Below are 21,849 nucleotides of genomic sequence, written 5' to 3' on the forward strand. Positions count from 1 at the left end.
GATATGATTTAGGATCACAACCAAAACCAATTTGTGCAGCAATTAATTAATAAGCTGTTTTGGCAGCTATAATATTGCAAGCAAATAGGTCCGTATTTCTGAATAATTAATTGCCATTTCGTATCTACCATAATAGCACTGGTTGGATAGTTATGAGAATAAATGTAAAATGCAGTGTTTAAGGATAATTAAATAACAAACAAAATATAATACATTTAATTCAAACAAATACAGTAGGTACGATTCACTTCTAAAACAAGTCATTTCAGGTTGGCAACACTGGCATCGTTACATGGTAGTGACAATATTGCCAGGAGGAAACAAAGGCACCATTATATTATAACATGTCAACATGACAAAATAAAAGACACTCTGTTATCTTCAACGGAGATGATTCGACACTTGTGTCCAGTCGGAAAGGATTCTGAAAAATAAATGAAATTAAGTTAAATATATTTTTAATTTCTCTTTGTTGCTAGATTGAAAAATTCACGCGGCTTTGCACGCAATTTTCTATTAAGCAACATTGAGTCATAAAAATAATGACGCACATATTCTTTTAAAATGGCATAATACACACTCTAGAGTCATGATTACTGAACAATATTTCAATTTCTTGATTCGTGTATAATAATTTAAATGTTGTAATATTTTAAAGAGTTAAATACTTTGGGACCTTGAAATTGGAGAGTGAGACAAATTTACATGTATAATAAAGTACAAAAATTTATTTGCAACATTCTGTAATAGTTGAATAATATAAAAATATTAGAAAAACTTGAAATATTGTATGCCAGAGTGGATGAATATTAAGGCCGTAGTAATCTCATTGAAAGTGCTTGTGATATATTTATAATGGAGCCTTATGAAAATTTTGAATGGTAACTATACATGTTTAAGGCTCATTTCATTCCAGTTTTTATTCTTATGAGGAAACTACCACTTGAGAAAGAGATGGAGGATTTTGTATCTCTTAGTGTAGTATTATTGATATCTTTCTAAAAACCTGTTACGTTTACAACTATTTTATTGATTTTAATTTTGTGCGTCTTCTCTTACAAATTTTATGTTATGCAAAAATATTTTTACAAAATTTTAGAATTTTTGTTGGGATAGTAATATTGAAATTAACTGCGTTGTTCACTAGTTAGGCAAGTATTGTGCTTACAATTTTCTTATATACATCTTGTGTTCTTCTCCTTCCCACCAAATCTTCTGCTAACGAAGTGCTCGCTGAAACTCTGAAAAACAAAATTTCATTTTATTCATTAAAACAAAACTAATATGGTTATCCGTAATGAGTAGGTTTATTTTTTAATACACAATTTGCAATTATCTTTGGTTAGAGTAAGTTTTAGTTTCTTTATTTAGTATATTATTATATTACTTAGAATTTCTTTTGGCATCTATACTATCCGATAAGTGCTAAACAATTAATAAACTGGTCTGACATGGACTTTCATTCCTGAACTCCAGTCAGGAGATCGTCTCCTATTGGCAGGATAACATGGCGTGGTTCGTCCGTCTAGGAGAGCTTGGGCTAGACGCGGACTACAACAATCTCATAGGAATCTTGGCGACATAACCTAGTCCGATAACGGTCACTCGAGCAACAAAGTGTGGGCTCCTTTACCCCTCCTTATAACACCCTTTCTTTTTGTACCGACCTCTCCACAAAAGGAAAGCTCAGGAGCTGTCCGTTTTATTATATTAAACAATAAACTATTCATTACTTATAAAAAAATGTAACTCATTTTAATTTTTATTCCTAGTTCGCACGCAACACAGTATTCAACTGGACCAGCAGGATTTCAAAAAGGGTTACCCATTATCGATTTTCCAGTCTCGAGATTTAAATTTTTATTCACGGCAATCATAGGATTGTAATACTGAGCCCGGAGTGATTACGTGTTAGTTCTGACGAGTAATTTTGAAGGATATAAAATTTAAGCTTATATAATTAAATGTATAGTTTATAACATGTCATTGTATATACCAGAGCAAATACATATTCAGAATTCTTTTCAGTTTCTAAAATGCAACAAAAATGATCTTAATAGCAAAAAATATATTGTTTGCTTTAAATTTCAGTGAAAAACACTTTTATAACACATAATTATATTGTACAGTACAACTTTATGTAATAAGCAGCTTAGCATTCTTCAATTACTAAATTGGATTAATTTGGTTTAATACAACGTAAAATACAAGTTATTTTCTAGTTTTCTTATAAAGTTTCAATATTTTTCACACCCCAAAAATATATGTTTGTATACTATTTTGGTATATTTTGTATGTTTTTTGTATATTCTTATTTTGAATTTTTGTATTTTGTACTTGGTATAGGTTGATTTTGAATTTGGTATGTTTTGTATTTGGTATTTTTGTATTTTTGTTTTTTATTTTGTTAATTTTTGTATTTTGTATATTAAAATGTGGCTATGTAACATATTACAGGAAACCTATTTGTAAATATTAACAATACAAGATTTCAGTTTTGCAAGGATATTGCGTATGTGAACACAATCTTTACCTTCAGGCCCATCACTTTGAAACGACGTTATGAAACCATATCAATAGTTTAAAAAAAATAATTTTTGTAAGTTCTAAAATTATGTATATTAAATAATACCTTGCAATTGAATCTTATGAGATTGTAATATATGATTCTCTTGTACGTTCTGCACTTTCAAACAGTTTAAATAGTCATTATGTACTTTGATACGATTCTTAGGGTTTTTTTAAATGAGTTCAATATTTTACTGGGCCCATGATATATTATTTGAAACAGGTAACGTGAATTTCTAGCATAGTTATGTTCCAACCGAATATATGTAAAAGAAAGGAAATTCAAGCTCATACCTGCCTTTGTAATGCAGACATTTTTAATAGCTTCAAAACTAAATGTATAAAATATAAATATTATAGTTTATTTTAAAAAGTTATGAGAATGTACATTTTTTCACCTGAAAGTACGGTTGCAGAGATATTTATAACAATGTAACTGGTGAGAAATTTGTTTAACAGTTACATTATCGAGTTATTTTATAATTTTAATACTTGAATCAACAACTTCAACTATTGCAACTTGAACTAGTGCAATAATATTCAAGTTACTAAGCAGTATTTGATATGGAAAAGCTTTTACGCAATATCAAACTGTGGAAATTGGATTCTTGTTAAAAAGTAGGTGGTGTTTATAGATCGTGCCTGCAAGTGACAGGCAATTTTATCTCAACCCAAATACAGCATTTGATTATCCAACCGAACCGATCATGATCAATAATTTAGTTGGATAACCTTCTTATCTTGATACCTACACAACATTATACCACACAGAAGATTTTAGATGTATATGGTTTGCAATACTGTATTTTCATGTTTTTATTTTACCTTATGGTGAAGACGAAATGATATTAGTATAATTAATTATTGAGACTAGGTAGTCACATATTGTTAATTAAGTATGAAGCATGAGGACAATAATGTATTGAGATATATTCCATCCGTACTCTTTAAATTTTGCATAACATTTTATTTTTGCATGGACAAGAATATGTTCTATGGTGGTGCATGGCCAACTATGCAATATTCCTGTCATCTTCTTTTTGAATGATTGCATGTCTGTGTATGTTCCAGCAGAATATCTTGAGAATGAAATGAGTTATAGAATTGTAATTTCGATGTAATCTCAGCGAAGCCTGTCTGCGCAACAAGTGGTAGCGTACTCCTTCCTTGTATAAAGAAAATTGAATGTAAGTAATGCATATTTGGATGGCAAATCTTACACATAAGAGGTCCAATTTATGTTCTCACTGGAAGTCCATACTACCAGAGTCACCTTCATATTTTCTGCGTTTAAACTTGATTCATTTCATTACCTTTTCAGTGAAAAGTATATTTAAATAAACAAAACGCAATTGGACCGAAATCAGTCTAATATAATTTATTTATTTAGAAACCCTGCAATACTTTTACCATGAACTTACATTTTGAGTGCAACAACATCGACATATTCTGAAATTTAGAGTGAGCTTTTTTAATCTTGGGGATAAAAACTTCGTCTATCCTCGAAGTAGTGTAATCTACTTACCTTCAAAATCCACAGTACCCGAGTCATCCACATCAATTTCATTGACCATCCCGACAAGCTCAGCCTCCGGGATATCAGGATCCAATTCCCTCAGGATCTCTTTGAAATCCTCCGTCGTGATGTATCCGTTTCCTGAAAACAAAAATTAACTCAGCTACATACTACTGGATTGAAATAGTACCCTTCCTTCCCTTCTGTTTTTATCATTGTAAATCCCGTTTTAATAAATGCATATTCATTATGAAAGTCCTGCCATAATTATAGAATTAATAAGGCCTATTATATTTATACAGCCTAGTATTAGTTACACCGGAAATAAATCATTTATACGGTCGTAGTGTACTGAGGTCCGTCGGATTATTTCAGTTAGTTACGAAGTCGGACGCTAGGGCTAACTTTAATTGTTTCCGTTCAAATATTTGCTACCTGACCTCTTACTCCACGGCTGGCAGTCCAAGCGTTCACATTTCCGTGCCTTAATTTATAGCATTGGATGAGTTATCTCTTGTGTAACTAATATATTCAAAGCTAATACATAACACTTTTAAATTTATGTCGTTAAAAATAGTAAATATTATAAATAAAAAAAAAATTCGACCTATAACTATTTTTTAACATAGTCAAGCAAAGTATTAATACTAACTAATTACTTCAATTTTGAGAATAGCGATGAGCTGTAGAAGGGATTTTACTTTTATTGTGTGAGAATGTTAAAGTAGTATGTCACCATAGTAAAGTCGTACCTGAGAAGAAAGGTTCGCTTATGGCTGGTTTGTACCTTCCAGATAAACTTACACTGGTAAAACAAAAGCCGATGTGTTACTTAATCTGGGATGTCCAGGAGTGGCTACTCACTGAACAAAAATGTCAAGATATTAAAGTAAAAAATAGTATCGATAGGGTAATTCTACTATGGAGTATGATTGTTTGATTGAGAGGAGCTCCCTTACTGTATAGGCTGTTGCTCGCTTGGGCATGAGAAAATATTGTCCCCTGCCCGCTTTGAATGGAACATACAGAAACAGAACTAGCACCCTCTTCTTCCTAGGCGAAATTACTGATATAAATTGATCGCTATCCCTTGTCAGATCTTGACAGAAGGCATTCCTACCTTACCCATCATGAATATTTGGTCACTCCGGAAGCCAAATACCCAAGTGAACAGGTTCGTCCGTTTAAGACTAATGAGAAAAAACCTCAGATTTCTGAGTGAACAGAAAAACAAACAATTTATTCGAGAACATCCTCCACGTTCTTTGCTTGAAGGTTATCTTTGACGATGGAAGGATTGTGAAGGAAACATGATTTTTTCGGACATTTGCCATCGTTTAGTGAATCAAGAAATCAGTAACACTACGTTTCGAGATCTGCAATCTGATCTCTTCTTCAGGCAAAGAACTAACCTAATACATAATTACAAACTAGGTTAAAATAAACAAATCTTACCAAAGCGTTGTGGCACGCCTAAGTCAGGAATCACAACCTACATGTTGTTTGTCAACTTCACGAACTCTATAAACATGCACTTCATAAAAAACTATACAAAACACTAATCATTAAAACTTAACTACGGAATACAGGTCACAATACGTCTTCACTCGTCTACTAACCACCTACGACTGACCAGAGGGACTAGCCAATGGTAATCGTCACGGCTGGCTAAAACAAGATGGCGGAAATAAGAAGAAAGAAAGAAATGAAGACGTATTGTTGTGATTCCTGACTTAGGCGTGCCACAACGCTTTGGTAAGATTTGTTTATTTTAACCTAGTTTGTAATTATGTATTAGGTTAGTTCTTTACCTGAAGAAGAGATCAGATTGCAGATCTCGAAACGTAGTGTTACTGATTTCTTGTTTAACTGAACGATGGCAAATGTCCGAAAAAATCCTGTTTCCTTCATACTCCACGTTTCTTGGCACTCCCACCAGTTATAAAATAAATTACCCCCTCCCAGAAATTGTCTTAGCTATTATTGTTTATTTTCATAAAAATATCATAATAACGCAGATTTGCAGACAGGTTTTTACATGTGTCCTGAATTCTCACTGGAACAATGATCACAGCGTAATCTGACGGCTAGACCTAAGAATTATCATTGGCGATATATATTTCACATCATTAGTGAATTCTCTTGGTTAGTCATAGTTATTAGGGCTGCTGTATTATGTGTGATTAAACTAAAAACGAATAAGAAGCCACGCCTGTTGATTAAAATGTATTTTCAGAAGGTATCGTTAGCTCATTTGTTACATGTTCAACCAATACACCATAGAAGATAAATGTCTGTCTTATTTCACTCTTGGATGGTGTTCATTTACTTTCAACTACCCTTAGGACATATCAATTGACGTCAGTGAATCTGTTATCTTAAGAGACATAGAAATTGTAATTCACACTTGTGTGTAAATAACCCGCACTAAACGCTTGTTGTAGCGTTATGTCTCTGAAGGTTTGAGGGCATGAACTTGTCCTGGCTACATTTCAGTTAGAGATATGAGTTTATGGATCATGGTGAAAGCTTGATACGCGCCTAACGGGTCTTAAAACTCATTAACATGATACAAAGTAATTATGATAAGTATTCAACAAGCAAGAACTAATACTAAAGAAAGGGAGTCGTTAAATCCTTGATATAGGTTTCAAAAAACCACAAAAAATGCTGAATTCAAAAGATGTCTTCCGATCGTTGATCATAAATCCAAGATTTCAGATCCAATCCATATTTGGAAGACAATGATATAGTCCCTGACTTACCTTCTCTGTCGTAGAATCTGAAGGCCTCCTTGAGCTCGGAGTTGAGGAGTTCTGCGTTCGTGTCCTCCTCCTCCTCAGTCAGGAACTTAGACGCCAGAATACAAAACTCCTCGAACTCCAACTCTCCTGATCCTGGAAGCAACACAGAAAAAGTTTAATAAAGAAAAGGATAGATCTCCAACGAGCTGCAAGACGAAATATCTTCGTTTATTCTCATACAAATGAAATAGATAATTTGACCAGACTTACAATTGGGTACAAAAAGTACTACCATGGACCACATTTAAATAATGGCTAATAACTTGTCGTACATAAAAATCCAGAAATTTATTGCAAATAAACCGATACAAAGGAGTACCAAAGGATTAGAAAGAACGGAATGCCAGAGATATCACTCAAACGGACGAACTCTTCATTTAATTTTAAATTCTTAAACAATAGAGTTTTTCACTGTACCGACTGCTATGATACGGATGGAGCTTTCTTACATACATAAGGACTTCCTTTTGTGTTTTGATTCTAAAATCTATGGTATTCTTCCTTGGGCCAAGACGAAGTCATATATAAGCCTGTAGGACCATTTCTACAAAAATGTATTTCATATAAGGACGGGCATGTTGACGGACAAACAGGATTTAAAGATCGGGCTCTTAATAAGGAATGGACAGCTTACTTGTGTAAATATTCTCTGTAAATTGTACATTACTCGCATATTTTAAATATATGAATGTACCGCTTAAAAATAGTTTACTCCCTAAATAACGATTAAATAATTTTTTAATGTAATTAAACCTTTTGTTTGTCTAGTAAAAAAATGTAGTCATAATTGATTAAATTTTGGTACAAAATAATTCAACAAGTTCTTTTTTTCAGTAGCTGCACAATTAGCTGCATTACTCTTAAGATGCACTTGTTATTAAGAAACGTGTAACAGCCACATGCCACCTAAGAATGGATCTCCAGTTTCGTCCATGTTACTTCAGGCTCTGGAATCTGTTGTGAGGAATAGTAACATTCTGTGTAATTTATGTAATATTGAAACATTTGAGGAAACAAATATTTATTTTAAATGACACACATTGTAAAAAGAAAGGTTACAATGATTCAATCCTCCCACTAAAAATATGCGATACTTCGGTAAATTCAATGCAACACTTGACATCTTCCAGATTGCCGGGTAGTGGTGAGAGGATTGAGATTCCATATTTTATGTGTTTCCATATTGTTGGAATTGTTGGATACGGGGAAAAATACAATAGTTTCCATACTGTCAGTTTTTAAATTTAAATTATTTTACAAAGGTTTTATATAAAGTATTTGCGTGGTTATAAAATCAATGTTTTTGTTATTACTCAATAGTATTATATTGTTAAAATATATTTTATGCTTTTGTTACAATTATATGTAAAAGTTTTGTTTCAGCAATGTGAATTGCAGTTTTAAATTCTTTCCACTATGATTAGTTTGAACGGATAACAGGATTTCGGACATTTGCCATCGTTATAGATTACAAAAGGTGCCACAACGTTTCGAGGATTGGAATCTATCCTCTTCGTCAGGTGTTGGATGTATTAATACATGCAAAAAGAACAGAGAGAAGTTAGGAAGGGAAAGAAAAAGGTTAAAACATACCCTAAAGCTGCTTGGGGTCCAGTCCAGGCGTTGCCACTTCACAGGATGCAAGTCACAAATTAATCACAAGTACGACGATCACAGTCATACACCACACTAGCACAGGCTACAGTAGGATACTGAGTACAGTATACCGTACAGTTTTAACCCGTTTCTTTGCTTTTCTCTGTTGTTTATTTTTATATGTATTAATACCAGCCCCACCTGACGAATAGGATAGATTCCAATCCTCGAAACGTTGGTGTTATACCTTCTGTAACCTATAACGATGGAAAATGTCCGAAATCTTGTTATGTTTTCAAAACTTCCATCAACAAACTTTAAACAAAGAATTATTAGTTTTTTAATTTAATATATTTGACAACAGTTTAACATTAAAAAAAAATTTTTAGTAAACGGGTTACTTACGGGTTAATTAATTTTGTGACCAAGATACAGATTTACAATTAAAATTTCTTTGCCGGGTTGACGTTTAATTCCTAATTTAAATCGCCTCGCTTTACCACTCCGCATTAAATTATTCCAGAGTATATTAGATTCCAGAAGGCTCACTCCAGTATGTTAATTAATTCACCCAAAGCTAATTTCCTACTTAACTCTACTCGTACTTGCCTTGACTTTCGCATTTTGAAGTAATTCATACGAAAATTTAATTAACTAACCAATTGCTATTTATTTGCCTACCATTATTAATTATTATGTTTTAACATATGTTAATAATTTCTTAATTTTTCATTACATATACCGATAAATGTTTATTTCAATTTACCCATTCCTTTATATTTTTTGAAATATTACATTTGTGTGGGAGGTAGAAAATCTTTATGGACTCTATATTTTTAATTATTTATCACGACATCAATTCTTTAAAAAATATTATTAATACGCCGTAGCAGGCAAACAGAGTTATCAATTGTTACAATCAATGCATATGGTTATGTGAAATGCAGAATTCACTGGTATAAGGTTTATAAAATCGAAAATCAACAATATTTTTCTCAATATAAGGTATTGTTCTATTTAAAATACGCTATTTAATAAGGAAAATTTGCTGTTTTAGAATTTTAAAAACATTTTAAAAATCTACTGTTGATTGAACGTATCACTCTTGGCTTAAAACGAATTTAATTTCTCTCTCTGTTTGTTTGTCAGACTGTCCACACAGTCTTTAAATTTTAAATGAAACTTAATTTCTTCAGAAACAATAATGAGTTCTATGATGATACATGTCCAAATATGAAATTTGGCTGAGCGTCATTGAATTTTACTGAGGAGGCAGGCACAAGTTTTCTTTTGTGTACAGGGCGGGTGTAAAATTTGTTTTCTGTATGATTGTGTGTCTATCTCTCTGTCTGCAGGATATATCAAGAATGAAATAAGTTAAGGATTTAAAATTTTATGCAACCTCAGCAAAGCCGTCACGTGACATTATGTTGTAATGGAACAATTGTTTAAATTGTTCATTTCATTACACACTTTTCTATTCCAATATACAGTATATTGGTGATTCACCATGATATTAAAAAAATGGAGCTCATTCTACGAACAAAAGTAATGAAAAAGTTTATATAAACATGGGCTTATAAAAACTTTATTTATTTATGGTATGCAATATATATTTCTTTACAATCGAAGTACTAAATTTGTTTTATTTCAGGTTTGGCACAAATTTTAAAACTATGTTTGAATTTATTTTACTAAAATAAATTTATGCAGGTTGTCATTGAGTAATCTTTCGTAGAAGAGAAACAGCAGGATTTTGGTTTAAGCACGTAAACTCATTCAAAGATTAATTTTTGGAAGGATATCCCCACTTGTTTTTTAGCATCCCACTGCTAATTTAATATAAGTTCATCTTGCCAGGACATGTCAGAAATGATTGCTTTAAGTATTATAAATGTCTTTATACTGCCATAAGCATTTTTAACAGTATTCCAACTGATGCTGAACGTAGCATCACATACATACATTTAACATACATTTATGTCAAGCACTCTTCTATCGTTACACTTCTGAAATGGGTTTAACGCACAATTAATCACCATAAATTGAGCACGATATTCACTGTAATTCATGAATTTACGCCATGGGAGCTCATTCTACGTGTAAAAAAGTTTATATAAACATGTGTCCAGAAATGTTTCGTTATTGAGTTACGGCTTGTAAAAATTTCACCCTGATTTCAGCTCAACATGTTAAACAAGGTCTCTTTGCATGGGGTTTGTGATAGTTGCAATAGAAAAAATTAGATACTAAACTTGCTTGGATATGTAATCAATACACTTTTATAATTTAATAATATTCATTCAACCGACTCTACCTTTCGGGAAACCCCCTCTACCGCCACACAACACTGCTTGCGGCTCGGTTTGTTAGGAATTTAATTTAGATATTGTAGTAGCACACCACAATGTGCCGAGTTTAGTTTGGCTTAATAAGTTGCAGGAGAATTTAATTATAGCTGAAACTGCATAGTTTAGTTAAACCATCAGTCATCTCATTAGTAGTTACTGAGAAGTAACCGCTCGTTGTTTAGGCAAACTTCAATAGAACCGTACCTTCTCGCGGTTTTAGAAGATTGTACCATTCTCTGTTTAATTGGAATGACAAGTCAATTTAAATTTAGGAATGAACTAATAAACTCTTTCCTCATAAATTAAAACAGTAGATGCCACGGTCGTATAAGCTTCACGTTAGTATCATGCTTATAAACGAAGATTGGTTTATTCGCAATGCTTCCTCGTAAATTGGCACTTTAATATTAATTGTAATATGAGTGAATGTGTAAACCTTACATACAATTAACAAGCATCCAAATTGAATTGTACAGCTGGATGGTTTTGATGTTGAGAGATAAATAAAAAACAACAGATCCGAGGGAGGGAAAGAGAGAGAGAGAGGGGAGAGAGAGAGAGAGAGAGAGAGAGAGAGAGAGAGAGAGAGAGAGAGAGAGAGAGAGAGAGAGGAGAGAGAGAGAGAGAGAGAGAGAGAGAGAGAGAGAGAGAGAGAGAGGAGAGAGAGAGAGAGAGAGAGAGAGAGAGAGAGAGAGAGAGAGAGAGAGAGAGAGAGAGAGAGAGAGAGGAGAGAGAGAGAGAGAGGAGAGAGAGAGAGAGAGAGAGAGAGAGAGAGAGAGAGAGAGAGAGAGAGAGAGAGAGAGCTTGTAAAGAATAGAAGAGGTCCAGTTAATGGTAGAATTAGGTCTGGCCGTCGGATCGCATTATGAACAGTAGGTCCAGTGTAAGAAATGTTCAAAAGTGGATGAATTTTCTCGTCGTAAAATGAAATCAGTGGTCTGTACTCAGGGCTCACAAATATTCAAAATCAACAATCTGTGCGGCGAATTCAAATTCTTAATTTTAAAACCTTAACAAATCAAGACATTCTTCTCTGGGATATATTTTAATTTTCTAAATTAAGTTACTTTAATATGTTCCCTTAATACTTATTATGTATTTAACATGAACAGTCAGTAATGACTAATTAAAATCATAATATTGGTAAAACATCAGATTTTCAAAAAGTTGCTGTGATTTAATACAAAATTCTACAGGTTATGGCTGATTAAACACATTAAGAATTTATTGCATACTATATATACTCGTTTGTGTATTGTTTACTAAATTCCATTTAAATTACTGGGGCCAATGGAAGAAAACACTTTTCAAAAGACTTTATCGCAAGGAAAAGTTTACTAAAATTCTTACTACGTCTTGGGAGAAACTTTGAGCCAAAATTTGTTACTAGGTGCTTATTTATTCTTACCATCGACGTCGACTTCTTTAATGATGTTCTCTAGCTGGGCCTGGGTTTGCGCGTGTCCTAGAAGTTCCAAGATGGTGCCAATCATGTCAATCCCGATGCAGCCTTTCTTCTCGTGATCGAAGGCAGTGAAAGCATTCTTCAATACTGAAAACAGTTAGCTTGATTACATACATCATGCATTTTTAATAGTTTTTATATTTATGCCAATTGGTAAGATTTATTGTGCAGAGTTCTCAGAAAACTTTTAAAGAATAAAATATACTGCTAACAATTTGTATTTATAAAATAGAAAATGTAAATGCAAAACTACCACTCTTATCACTAATTCGATCGTAAGTACACTTTAATGTACAAAATTCCAAACGCAAGAAAAATTAAATTAATTTTTTGTCGCAATATATTTTTAATACAAGGATATTAAGAAACACATTAGTTCTAAATGTGTTGAGCCTACGCACAGGCTTTCTACAAGCCTATGTAGGCTTATTTCCTAGGTCACTAATATGTTTTATTAATACCTAATGAGTTCAACTTCTTAAAATAAATTAACTGCTAATATTAACGAATGTACAAACTAGTTATATAATAAGATTCCTTTATTGTATATTATTAACTAAACTTGTAATTAATACTTAGTTTTTACATTGTTACATTTTGTTTATTTTTAAAGGAGTTTGAATTTTAGTTTGTACACTGTTTCATGTACCAAAATTGGAAATAAATTATTAAATTCTGAACATTTAACGAAGCTGTCACACAGGTGTAACACCCATTTCAGATTAGTAAAATAAACACTGGTCAACACCAATCGTAAAATTATACACTATAATGTACACTGAAACAATTACTTTTTAGTGAAACAATACATTTTATTTATTAGAAGAAACAAATGAGAACACAATTCGTAACTGCCCTAGGATTTAAACATTCAAAATGTATCAAAGTATATAGAAACACTCATAAATAACTTTAATAACATAAACAAAAACAGCTGCATGAGGTATGTTGAACAACGGTTGAGAGGGTTATAAACAAACAGTCTGAACTAGTTCCAGAACTAACCACTAGGGAGATCACTGAATACAATTAATGTACACCACAACTGTTGGTTTCTTGAAAAATAATACTTCTACAGCTATAGATACATTTGGTTTTTCATGTATCTTGTTTTTAGAGATATAAAAATACACAATAAGGGTTTTTTTTGGGAATAACACAAGAAAACTAGTAAACTGTTTTTAACTTCCACGAAAACTAGTGTGACTCACGATCGGTTTCTAGGAAAACAACGTTGTGTTCTGTTACAGTCAAAATTGACTATCGGCTCCTAGACAATCATAAAGATACTCAAATTTTTATAAACTGTGACGTACAAGTTTAGTTTTAGTACCTTTCTTAAAGTTACTTTAAGTTTTTTAATTTGTTAAATTGCTCTACTATCAAACACGATGTTTATATAAAATACTCGTTTAAACACAGAAGACAAATTTTTCAAATGGGAGAATCTGAATTTGAATAGCTTTACTGGATATAATGTAAATTTATATCCTTCAACTGTTCACTTTTTGATTTATAATTATAGTTACGTCAGATATATTCATAAAATTAAAACACAGTATATATCAAACATACTAATTCAACTACAATAAACTATTGTGATTGATACAATGAATTATCATGTATTACATTTAAAATCAAAACTACCATGAGGACACAAAGAATCGAGAACACACAAAGAGAAATTCTCGGCAAAGCCTGAGATTTAGGCCTTCGGTAAGTGCCACCATGTTTTACCAGTGTAGCCTTCTGATCCGAGAGGAAGCGGTAAATCTTGTGCGCTAGTGAATGTTGTTGGTAACACTGACCAATATCCATAATTTTGGTCGTACAGCTGTTCTGCAACATTTGGCTTCTCTCTAAACATTTCGTTTCGCTCCACTTATCCCAATGTTTATATTGACACTATTCAATTCTGGGACAAACTCATATTACATTAATACTAGTAAATAAATCCCAATTTTCACGTTAACAAATATTGCACATTATTAACAATATCTTATGGAATTCAGGCGCAATAAGACTTCCTAAATCCTTCCCCAGACGATTAAAAGAAACCACAGCCATAAAACCTATTAACACAAATTTTTAAAATAAGTTTTATTCTCATTGACTATTGTTCTATTCTTTTAATGTACAAGAATAAGACGTTGTACACAGTTTTAATAACATGTCAGAGCTAAAATCTCTTTATTGCAATGTTTGAATTTTAAGTTTCTTCAACACAAAAACAGTCATAAATATAATTATAATTACAGCTACAAAACAACTGTTATCTATTATCGCCTTCACAGTGATATTAAATATGATACAGAATTCAGGAGAAGAATTTGACTACTTAAAGTCTGTGCATAGCCAGGATGACAACGAAGTCTATAACAATATTCTGAAACTTGAGATGTATAATAGTTTAACTCATTTTCTGCAGCTCACTACTATCATGGCTGTCCTAAGTTCGGTACATAGTTAGTGTGACAGTGAAGGTGATAATATGATATTCTGTAGCTAGAGATGTATACTTGTTAACAATCATTTACTGCGGTGGACGCAGCTCACTACTATCGTGGCTGTCCTAAGTTCGGTACATAGTTAGTGTGACAGTGAAGGTGATAATATGATATTCTGTAGCTAGAGATGTATACTTGTTAAACAATCATTTACTGCGGTGGACGCAGCTCACTACTATCGTGGCTGTCCTAAGTTCGGTACATAGTTAGTGTGACAGTGAAGGTGATAATATGATATTCTGTAGCTAGAGATGTATACTTGTTAACAATCATTTACTGCGGTGGACGCAGCTCACTACTATCGTGGCTGTCCTAAGTTCGGTACATAGTTAGTGTGACAGTGAAGGTGATAATATGATATTCTGTAGCTAGAGATGTATACTTGTTAAAAATCATTTACTGCGGTGGACGCAGCTCACTACTATCGTGGCTGTCCTAAGTTCGGTACATAGTTAGTGTGACAGTGAAGGTGATAATATGATATTCTGTAGCTAGAGATGTATACTTGTTAAAAATCATTTACTGCGGTGGACGCAGCTCACTACTATCGTGGCTGTCCTAAGTTCGGTACATAGTTAGTGTGACAGTGAAGGTGATAATATGATATTCTGTAGCTAGAGATGTATACTTGTTAAAAATCATTTACTGCGGTGGACGCAGCTCACTACTATCGTGGCTGTCCTAAGTTCGGTACATAGTTAGTGTGACAGTGAAGGTGATAATATGATATTCTGTAGCTAGAGATGTATACTTGTTAAAAATCATTTACTGCGGTGGACGCAGCTCACTACTATCGTGGCTGTCCTAAGTTCGGTACATAGTTAGTGTGACAGTGAAGGTGATAATATGATATTCTGTAGCTAGAGATGTATACTTGTTAACAATCATTTACTGCGGTGGACGCAGCTCACTACTATCGTGGCTGTCCTAAGTTCGGTACATAGTTAGTGTGACAGTGAAGGTGATAATATGATATTCTGTAGCTAGAGATGTATACTTGTTAAACAATCATTTACTGCGGTGGACGCAGCTCACTACTATCGTGGCTGTCCTAAGTTCGGTACATAGTTAGTGTGACAGTGAAGGTGATAATATGATATTCTGTAGCTAGAGATGTATACTTGTTAAAAATCATTTACTGCGGTGGACGCAGCTCACTACTATCGTGGCTGTCCTAAGTTCGGTACATAGTTAGTGTGACAGTGAAGGTGATAATATGATATTCTGTAGCTAGAGATGTATACTTGTTAACAATCATTTACTGCGGTGGACGCAGCTCACTACTATCGTGGCTGTCCTAAGTTCGGTACATAGTTAGTGTGACAGTGAAGGTGATAATATGATATTCTGTAGCTAGAGATGTATACTTGTTAACAATCATTTACTGCGGTGGACGCAGCTCACTACTATCGTGGCTGTCCTAAGTTCGGTACATAGTTAGTGTGACAGTGAAGGTGATAATATGATATTCTGTAGCTAGAGATGTATACTTGTTAACAATCATTTACTGCGGTGGACGCAGCTCACTACTATCGTGGCTGTCCTAAGTTCGGTACATAGTTAGTGTGACAGTGAAGGTGATAATATGATATTCTGTAGCTAGAGATGTATACTTGTTAAAAATCATTTACTGCGGTGGACGCAGCTCACTACTATCGTGGCTGTCCTAAGTTCGGTACATAGTTAGTGTGACAGTGAAGGTGATAATATGATATTCTGTAGCTAGAGATGTATACTTGTTAAAAATCATTTACTGCGGTGGACGCAGCTCACTACTATCGTGGCTGTCCTAAGTTCGGTACATAGTTAGTGTGACAGTGAAGGTGATAATATGATATTCTGTAGCTAGAGATGTATACTTGTTAACAATCATTTACTGCGGTGGACGCAGCTCACTACTATCGTGGCTGTCCTAAGTTCGGTACATAGTTAGTGTGACAGTGAAGGTGATAATATGATATTCTGTAGCTAGAGATGTATACTTGTTAACAATCATTTACTGCGGTGGACGCAGCTCACTACTATCGTGGCTGTCCTAAGTTCGGTACATAGTTAGTGTGACAGTGAAGGTGATAATATGATATTCTGTAGCTAGAGATGTATACTTGTTAACAATCATTTACTGCGGTGGACGCAGCTCACTACTATCGTGGCTGTCCTAAGTTCGGTACATAGTTAGTGTGACAGTGAAGGTGATAATATGATATTCTGTAGCTAGAGATGTATACTTGTTAAAAATCATTTACTGCGGTGGACGCAGCTCACTACTATCGTGGCTGTCCTAAGTTCGGTACATAGTTAGTGTGACAGTGAAGGTGATAATATGATATTCTGTAGCTAGAGATGTATACTTGTTAAAAATCATTTACTGCGGTGGACGCAGCTCACTACTATCGTGGCTGTCCTAAGTTCGGTACATAGTTAGTGTGACAGTGAAGGTGATAATATGATATTCTGTAGCTAGAGATGTATACTTGTTAAAAATCATTTACTGCGGTGGACGCAGCTCACTACTATCGTGGCTGTCCTAAGTTCGGTACATAGTTAGTGTGACAGTGAAGGTGATAATATGATATTCTGTAGCTAGAGATGTATACTTGTTAAAAATCATTTACTGCGGTGGACGCAGCTCACTACTATCGTGGCTGTCCTAAGTTCGGTACATAGTTAGTGTGACAGTGAAGGTGATAATATGATATTCTGTAGCTAGAGATGTATACTTGTTAAAAATCATTTACTGCGGTGGACGCAGCTCACTACTATCGTGGCTGTCCTAAGTTCGGTACATAGTTAGTGTGACAGTGAAGGTGATAATATGATATTCTGTAGCTAGAGATGTATACTTGTTAACAATCATTTACTGCGGTGGACGCAGCTCACTACTATCGTGGCTGTCCTAAGTTCGGTACATAGTTAGTGTGACAGTGAAGGTGATAATATGATATTCTGTAGCTAGAGATGTATACTTGTTAAAAATCATTTACTGCGGTGGACGCAGCTCACTACTATCGTGGCTGTCCTAAGTTCGGTACATAGTTAGTGTGACAGTGAAGGTGATAATATGATATTCTGTAGCTAGAGATGTATACTTGTTAAAAATCATTTACTGCGGTGGACGCAGCTCACTACTATCGTGGCTGTCCTAAGTTCGGTACATAGTTAGTGTGACAGTGAAGGTGATAATATGATATTCTGTAGCTAGAGATGTATACTTGTTAAAAATCATTTACTGCGGTGGACGCAGTTCACTACTATCGTGGCTGTCGTAGGTTCGGTACATAGTTAGTGTGACAGTGAAGGTGATAATATGATATTCTGTAGCTAGAGATGTATACTTGTTAAAAATCATGGACTGCGGTGGACGCAGCTCACTACTATCGTGGCTGTCGGAGGTTCGGTACATAGTTAGTGTGACAGTGAAGGTGATAATATGATATTCTGTAGCTAGGGATGTATACTTGTTAAAAATCATTGACTGCTGTGGACGCAGCTCACTACTATCGTTGCTGTCCTAAGTTCGGTACATAGTTAGTGTGACAGTGAAGGTGATAATATGATATTCTGTAGCTAGAGATGTATACTTGTTAAAAATCATGGACTGCGGTGGACGCAGTTCACTGCCAGGCTGGTCAAGAAATGTGTGGCTGAGATGTGCGGTGACTCTGCTCCTGATTGTGACGATTTCCATTCTAATATACTAAAATAACAATATTATACATATTGTTCGTCCACTTAAACATCTAAGATTGATTAGCCTAACTTCTGACATTTTCCGGAAAGATTGAAACTGGCCAAAATTCCGTTACACAGGGATACAGCAAATCGGACATGAGGAACTAAGATATAACTTATACTAAAATGTATAACATAGAAAACATGATTGGGTTCTTCTATATTTGCCTTTTACGAACATATTCAAGTACCGTACTTGAGAAATAAACGTAACGCCTATCTTCACAAGGAGGAAAAGGGGCTATGACTTCTCCAGACATCTCGACCATTCACTACTGGTAGGGTGGGGGGCATGTTTAGGCCTAAGTCCGTGTGTCTGTCAGCTGGCAAGCTCTCGCCGACATCTTTGGCTGCGGTTCAAATCTGGACTCGGCTATCTTAAAACGTTTCAAACTGCCTTGCCTCAACATTCTCCTCTTTGTGGTTTAATCGCCCATTAGCCCCGCTGTCCGGCCGTTCAACGCGACTGCAGGAATGGCAGACTTGGGTCTAATTGTGCTCATCATTATTGTTGAAAACCTTGTAAACATCTGCCGCCAACGCGCGGTCTTGTTTACATTCCACCATTGTTCCCGCTCTACCCTTTCATCTCTTTGAGCAGAAATAATTGCACCCGTCCGTTTTAAGCCGCAGTGTTGCTCTGGGGCCAGATTTATCTAAATTCTAAAAGACAAAATTAGGGGGCACCCCTATTCGCTGTGCTGGCTTGTCGCTCTGACCGTGCATAGTGGAATAGGCTGTACTGAAGGACATTTTGATGTAAGACCCAAAAGGACAATAATGCATTTCGAAAATTTAATTGGCATTATTTACAATCACAGAATGTGGAAAATGTCTCATTCTACTGATATGATTAATACAAAACGCTTGTTTTGTTGGATTTTTATCCGACTAGTTATTAAAAAAATCAATCTCGGGTTCAAACCCCTGTTCGGTCACTGCATATTTGCGTGGTGACAAAAAATCAACAGTCTATCCTACTGAGCATGACAAGCTGATTTGATAAAGGTCGTGATCATCCATAAACATACATCTCAAAATTGGTTTCATGGATGCCCTTACATTTGAGAGTAAGCCCCTTATACGAGTTGAATTTTGGTTGTATGTAGTTAAAATAAGAATTTCTTCGTTTTTATTTTTTTAAATACAATGACAAAATTATCCACTCTTAAATTTATCGCAAAACATAGTTGTATTCTATGTGATTACAATTGAAATGATAAAAATATTAATGATGATATTTACCAATTGACAATAGAATTGACACTTACCAATTGGCAACAATATTTCAACGAACGCAATATGGTGGTGGTACTGCAAAGAATTGTAGTACCAATTCTTGTACTACCTGTCATGCTCATATTTTATAACTAATAAAAGTTATAGTTGTAACAATCTATCAGCTGACACTAGCGAAATCTTGGATCATCGTGACGAAAATATTGGTATCTATATATCCTGGTGTCCATAAATTACCCTATCAAACTTCACCATTAAATATCATTTATAAGGTCAAGATAAGTAATAAATTATGTACAAAGTATTGCCCTATTTTTCTGTAAGTCTGTTTGTGTTTTTATGAAAATATTATACCTTTAAATAGAGTAAAGGTATGAAGTTCAAATTTGATAAAGTTTTTTTAATTAGGGTTTTGTTTGAATTTTTTATTTTTTTAACGAAAATATTATATTATATCACGTTTAAAAATAGAAGCCATTATAATTTTTCGAATTATAAATTGAGACATTTTACGAACATGTATTGAAACAGTGGAATATGGGTTAATTGTAGAAGTAAATTGTTATTCATATTTTATCTAATACCCTTTGAGTATTTTATTTGGACAAGTAATATGAAAGTTAAATTTTTGAAAGCAATGAAACTTTTATCCACGCGTTTTAACGTGTAAAAAACAACTACAATTCTTTGCAGTACCACCACCATATTGCGTAAAATATTGTTGCCAATTGGTAAGTGTCAATTCTGAATCATACAGAATTTAAAATGTTGAGCCATCCTCAGAGATGACAAAAATGCCAGGACGCAATTCTCTTCCATGAACGATTGCTCCTCACGATTTAGTTTTAAATTATTAATTTTCATGATCAATTTTGTTTGGAACTTGAAACAGTGAAAATTACTGGGGGAATCATAATTAATCAAAGCGAAAAAAGTTAAATGGTATGATTCGAGAATAATGCTTCTTTGAATGATTGAATGATTTGAGTTTCGGAGCCGAATGTTTTTAAAAATACTCCTGAAAACCCATGTTTGCCACAAATGTTATTTAGGATAATATGACATGATAATACTGTGATATAAATTTCAATTTATGGTATTCATCCAGTAATTATTAAGAATGCACGTATTACACAATATTTTGCACAAATCTAATTGAGATTTTATTAAAATATCCTATCCAAGGATATGGTAATTAGATAATTAAAAATAATCCCTTAAAGTAGCACATTTGAAGATTTCCAAACAAATATCTTCGAAATTTACATACGGAAATTATCAGTTGCTTTTGGTCTATAGAAGTGGAGATTTAGAGCCAGATTGTTTTCTCATGCAAAAACTGTCCTTAAATATTTTTAATGCATTGCCTTTAATCAATAGTATATTTTTACGAGACTAATTTAAATCAATAACAATTTTCGGGATGTTTTCAAATCCCACAGAATCCCATAGTCAAATCAGTTTTCTATAAAATTATCTTAGGTATGTTTTCTACATACAGTTTTAATCGAAATTTTTGTGAATATTATGTGGGATAAATAATAACTAACTAGAGTTAAATCTGTATTTGCATGAAAGTGTCAGAAGTTTAAGGTATAGGTATACATAATTATCATCACAGACAGTACGCATGTCTTAAACAGTGGAGCAATCAATTAGATAAATATTTCGGAGTATCTAGATACCGGAGATTCATTAGAAGTTAAGGTTTTATTACGATGAAAGTTCTATGGAAGGATTTGTAGGGAGATATCTTCCAAAGGGAGGGAGTTGAGGCCAAATTGAGCCATCAATTTAAAGTTTTGCATACATTTTAATTTCGACACGGCCAACATAGAGTTCGACGATATTGCGTCACTCTCTATGTATGGAATTTGGCTGAGAATTAACGAAGTATCTTGCATTTACTTTGATGTTCAAAATAGCTATGATATACATACTTGACAAATATTTGTGGAAATAAAATTATTCATTTGAAAATTTAACGGCCGTATCTGGCTATTTATTTCCAAATGTTTACTCTAAATATTGCATAAATAACTTCTGTCATAACTTCAGAATTGTCATCGAT

The 21,849-nt window shown here is 33.8% G+C and overlaps 1 protein-coding gene across 2 annotated transcripts in view; it reads right to left on the bottom strand.

The window, feature by feature from the left end:
• Positions 1 to 201: 201 nt before the first annotated feature.
• The window catches only part of LOC124367608 (troponin C, isoallergen Bla g 6.0201-like), a 39,858-nt gene continuing 18,210 nt past the window's right edge, over positions 202 to 21,849 (bottom strand). For both annotated transcript variants that reach the window (XM_046824568.1, XM_046824569.1), the window contains exons 3-7: positions 12,244 to 12,387; positions 6,850 to 6,981; positions 4,094 to 4,225; positions 1,169 to 1,241; positions 202 to 424 (exon numbers count right to left, since the gene is read on the bottom strand). In XM_046824568.1, coding sequence (XP_046680524.1) covers positions 1,219 to 1,241; positions 4,094 to 4,225; positions 6,850 to 6,981; positions 12,244 to 12,387 — 431 coding nt within the window. In that variant the 3' untranslated portion in view covers positions 202 to 424; positions 1,169 to 1,218. The remainder of the gene's footprint in view (positions 425 to 1,168; positions 1,242 to 4,093; positions 4,226 to 6,849; positions 6,982 to 12,243; positions 12,388 to 21,849) is intronic.

Source organism: Homalodisca vitripennis, chromosome 8 (genome assembly GCF_021130785.1).
Source record: "Homalodisca vitripennis isolate AUS2020 chromosome 8, UT_GWSS_2.1, whole genome shotgun sequence".
In the NCBI taxonomy this organism is placed as follows: Eukaryota; Metazoa; Arthropoda; class Insecta; order Hemiptera; family Cicadellidae; genus Homalodisca; species Homalodisca vitripennis.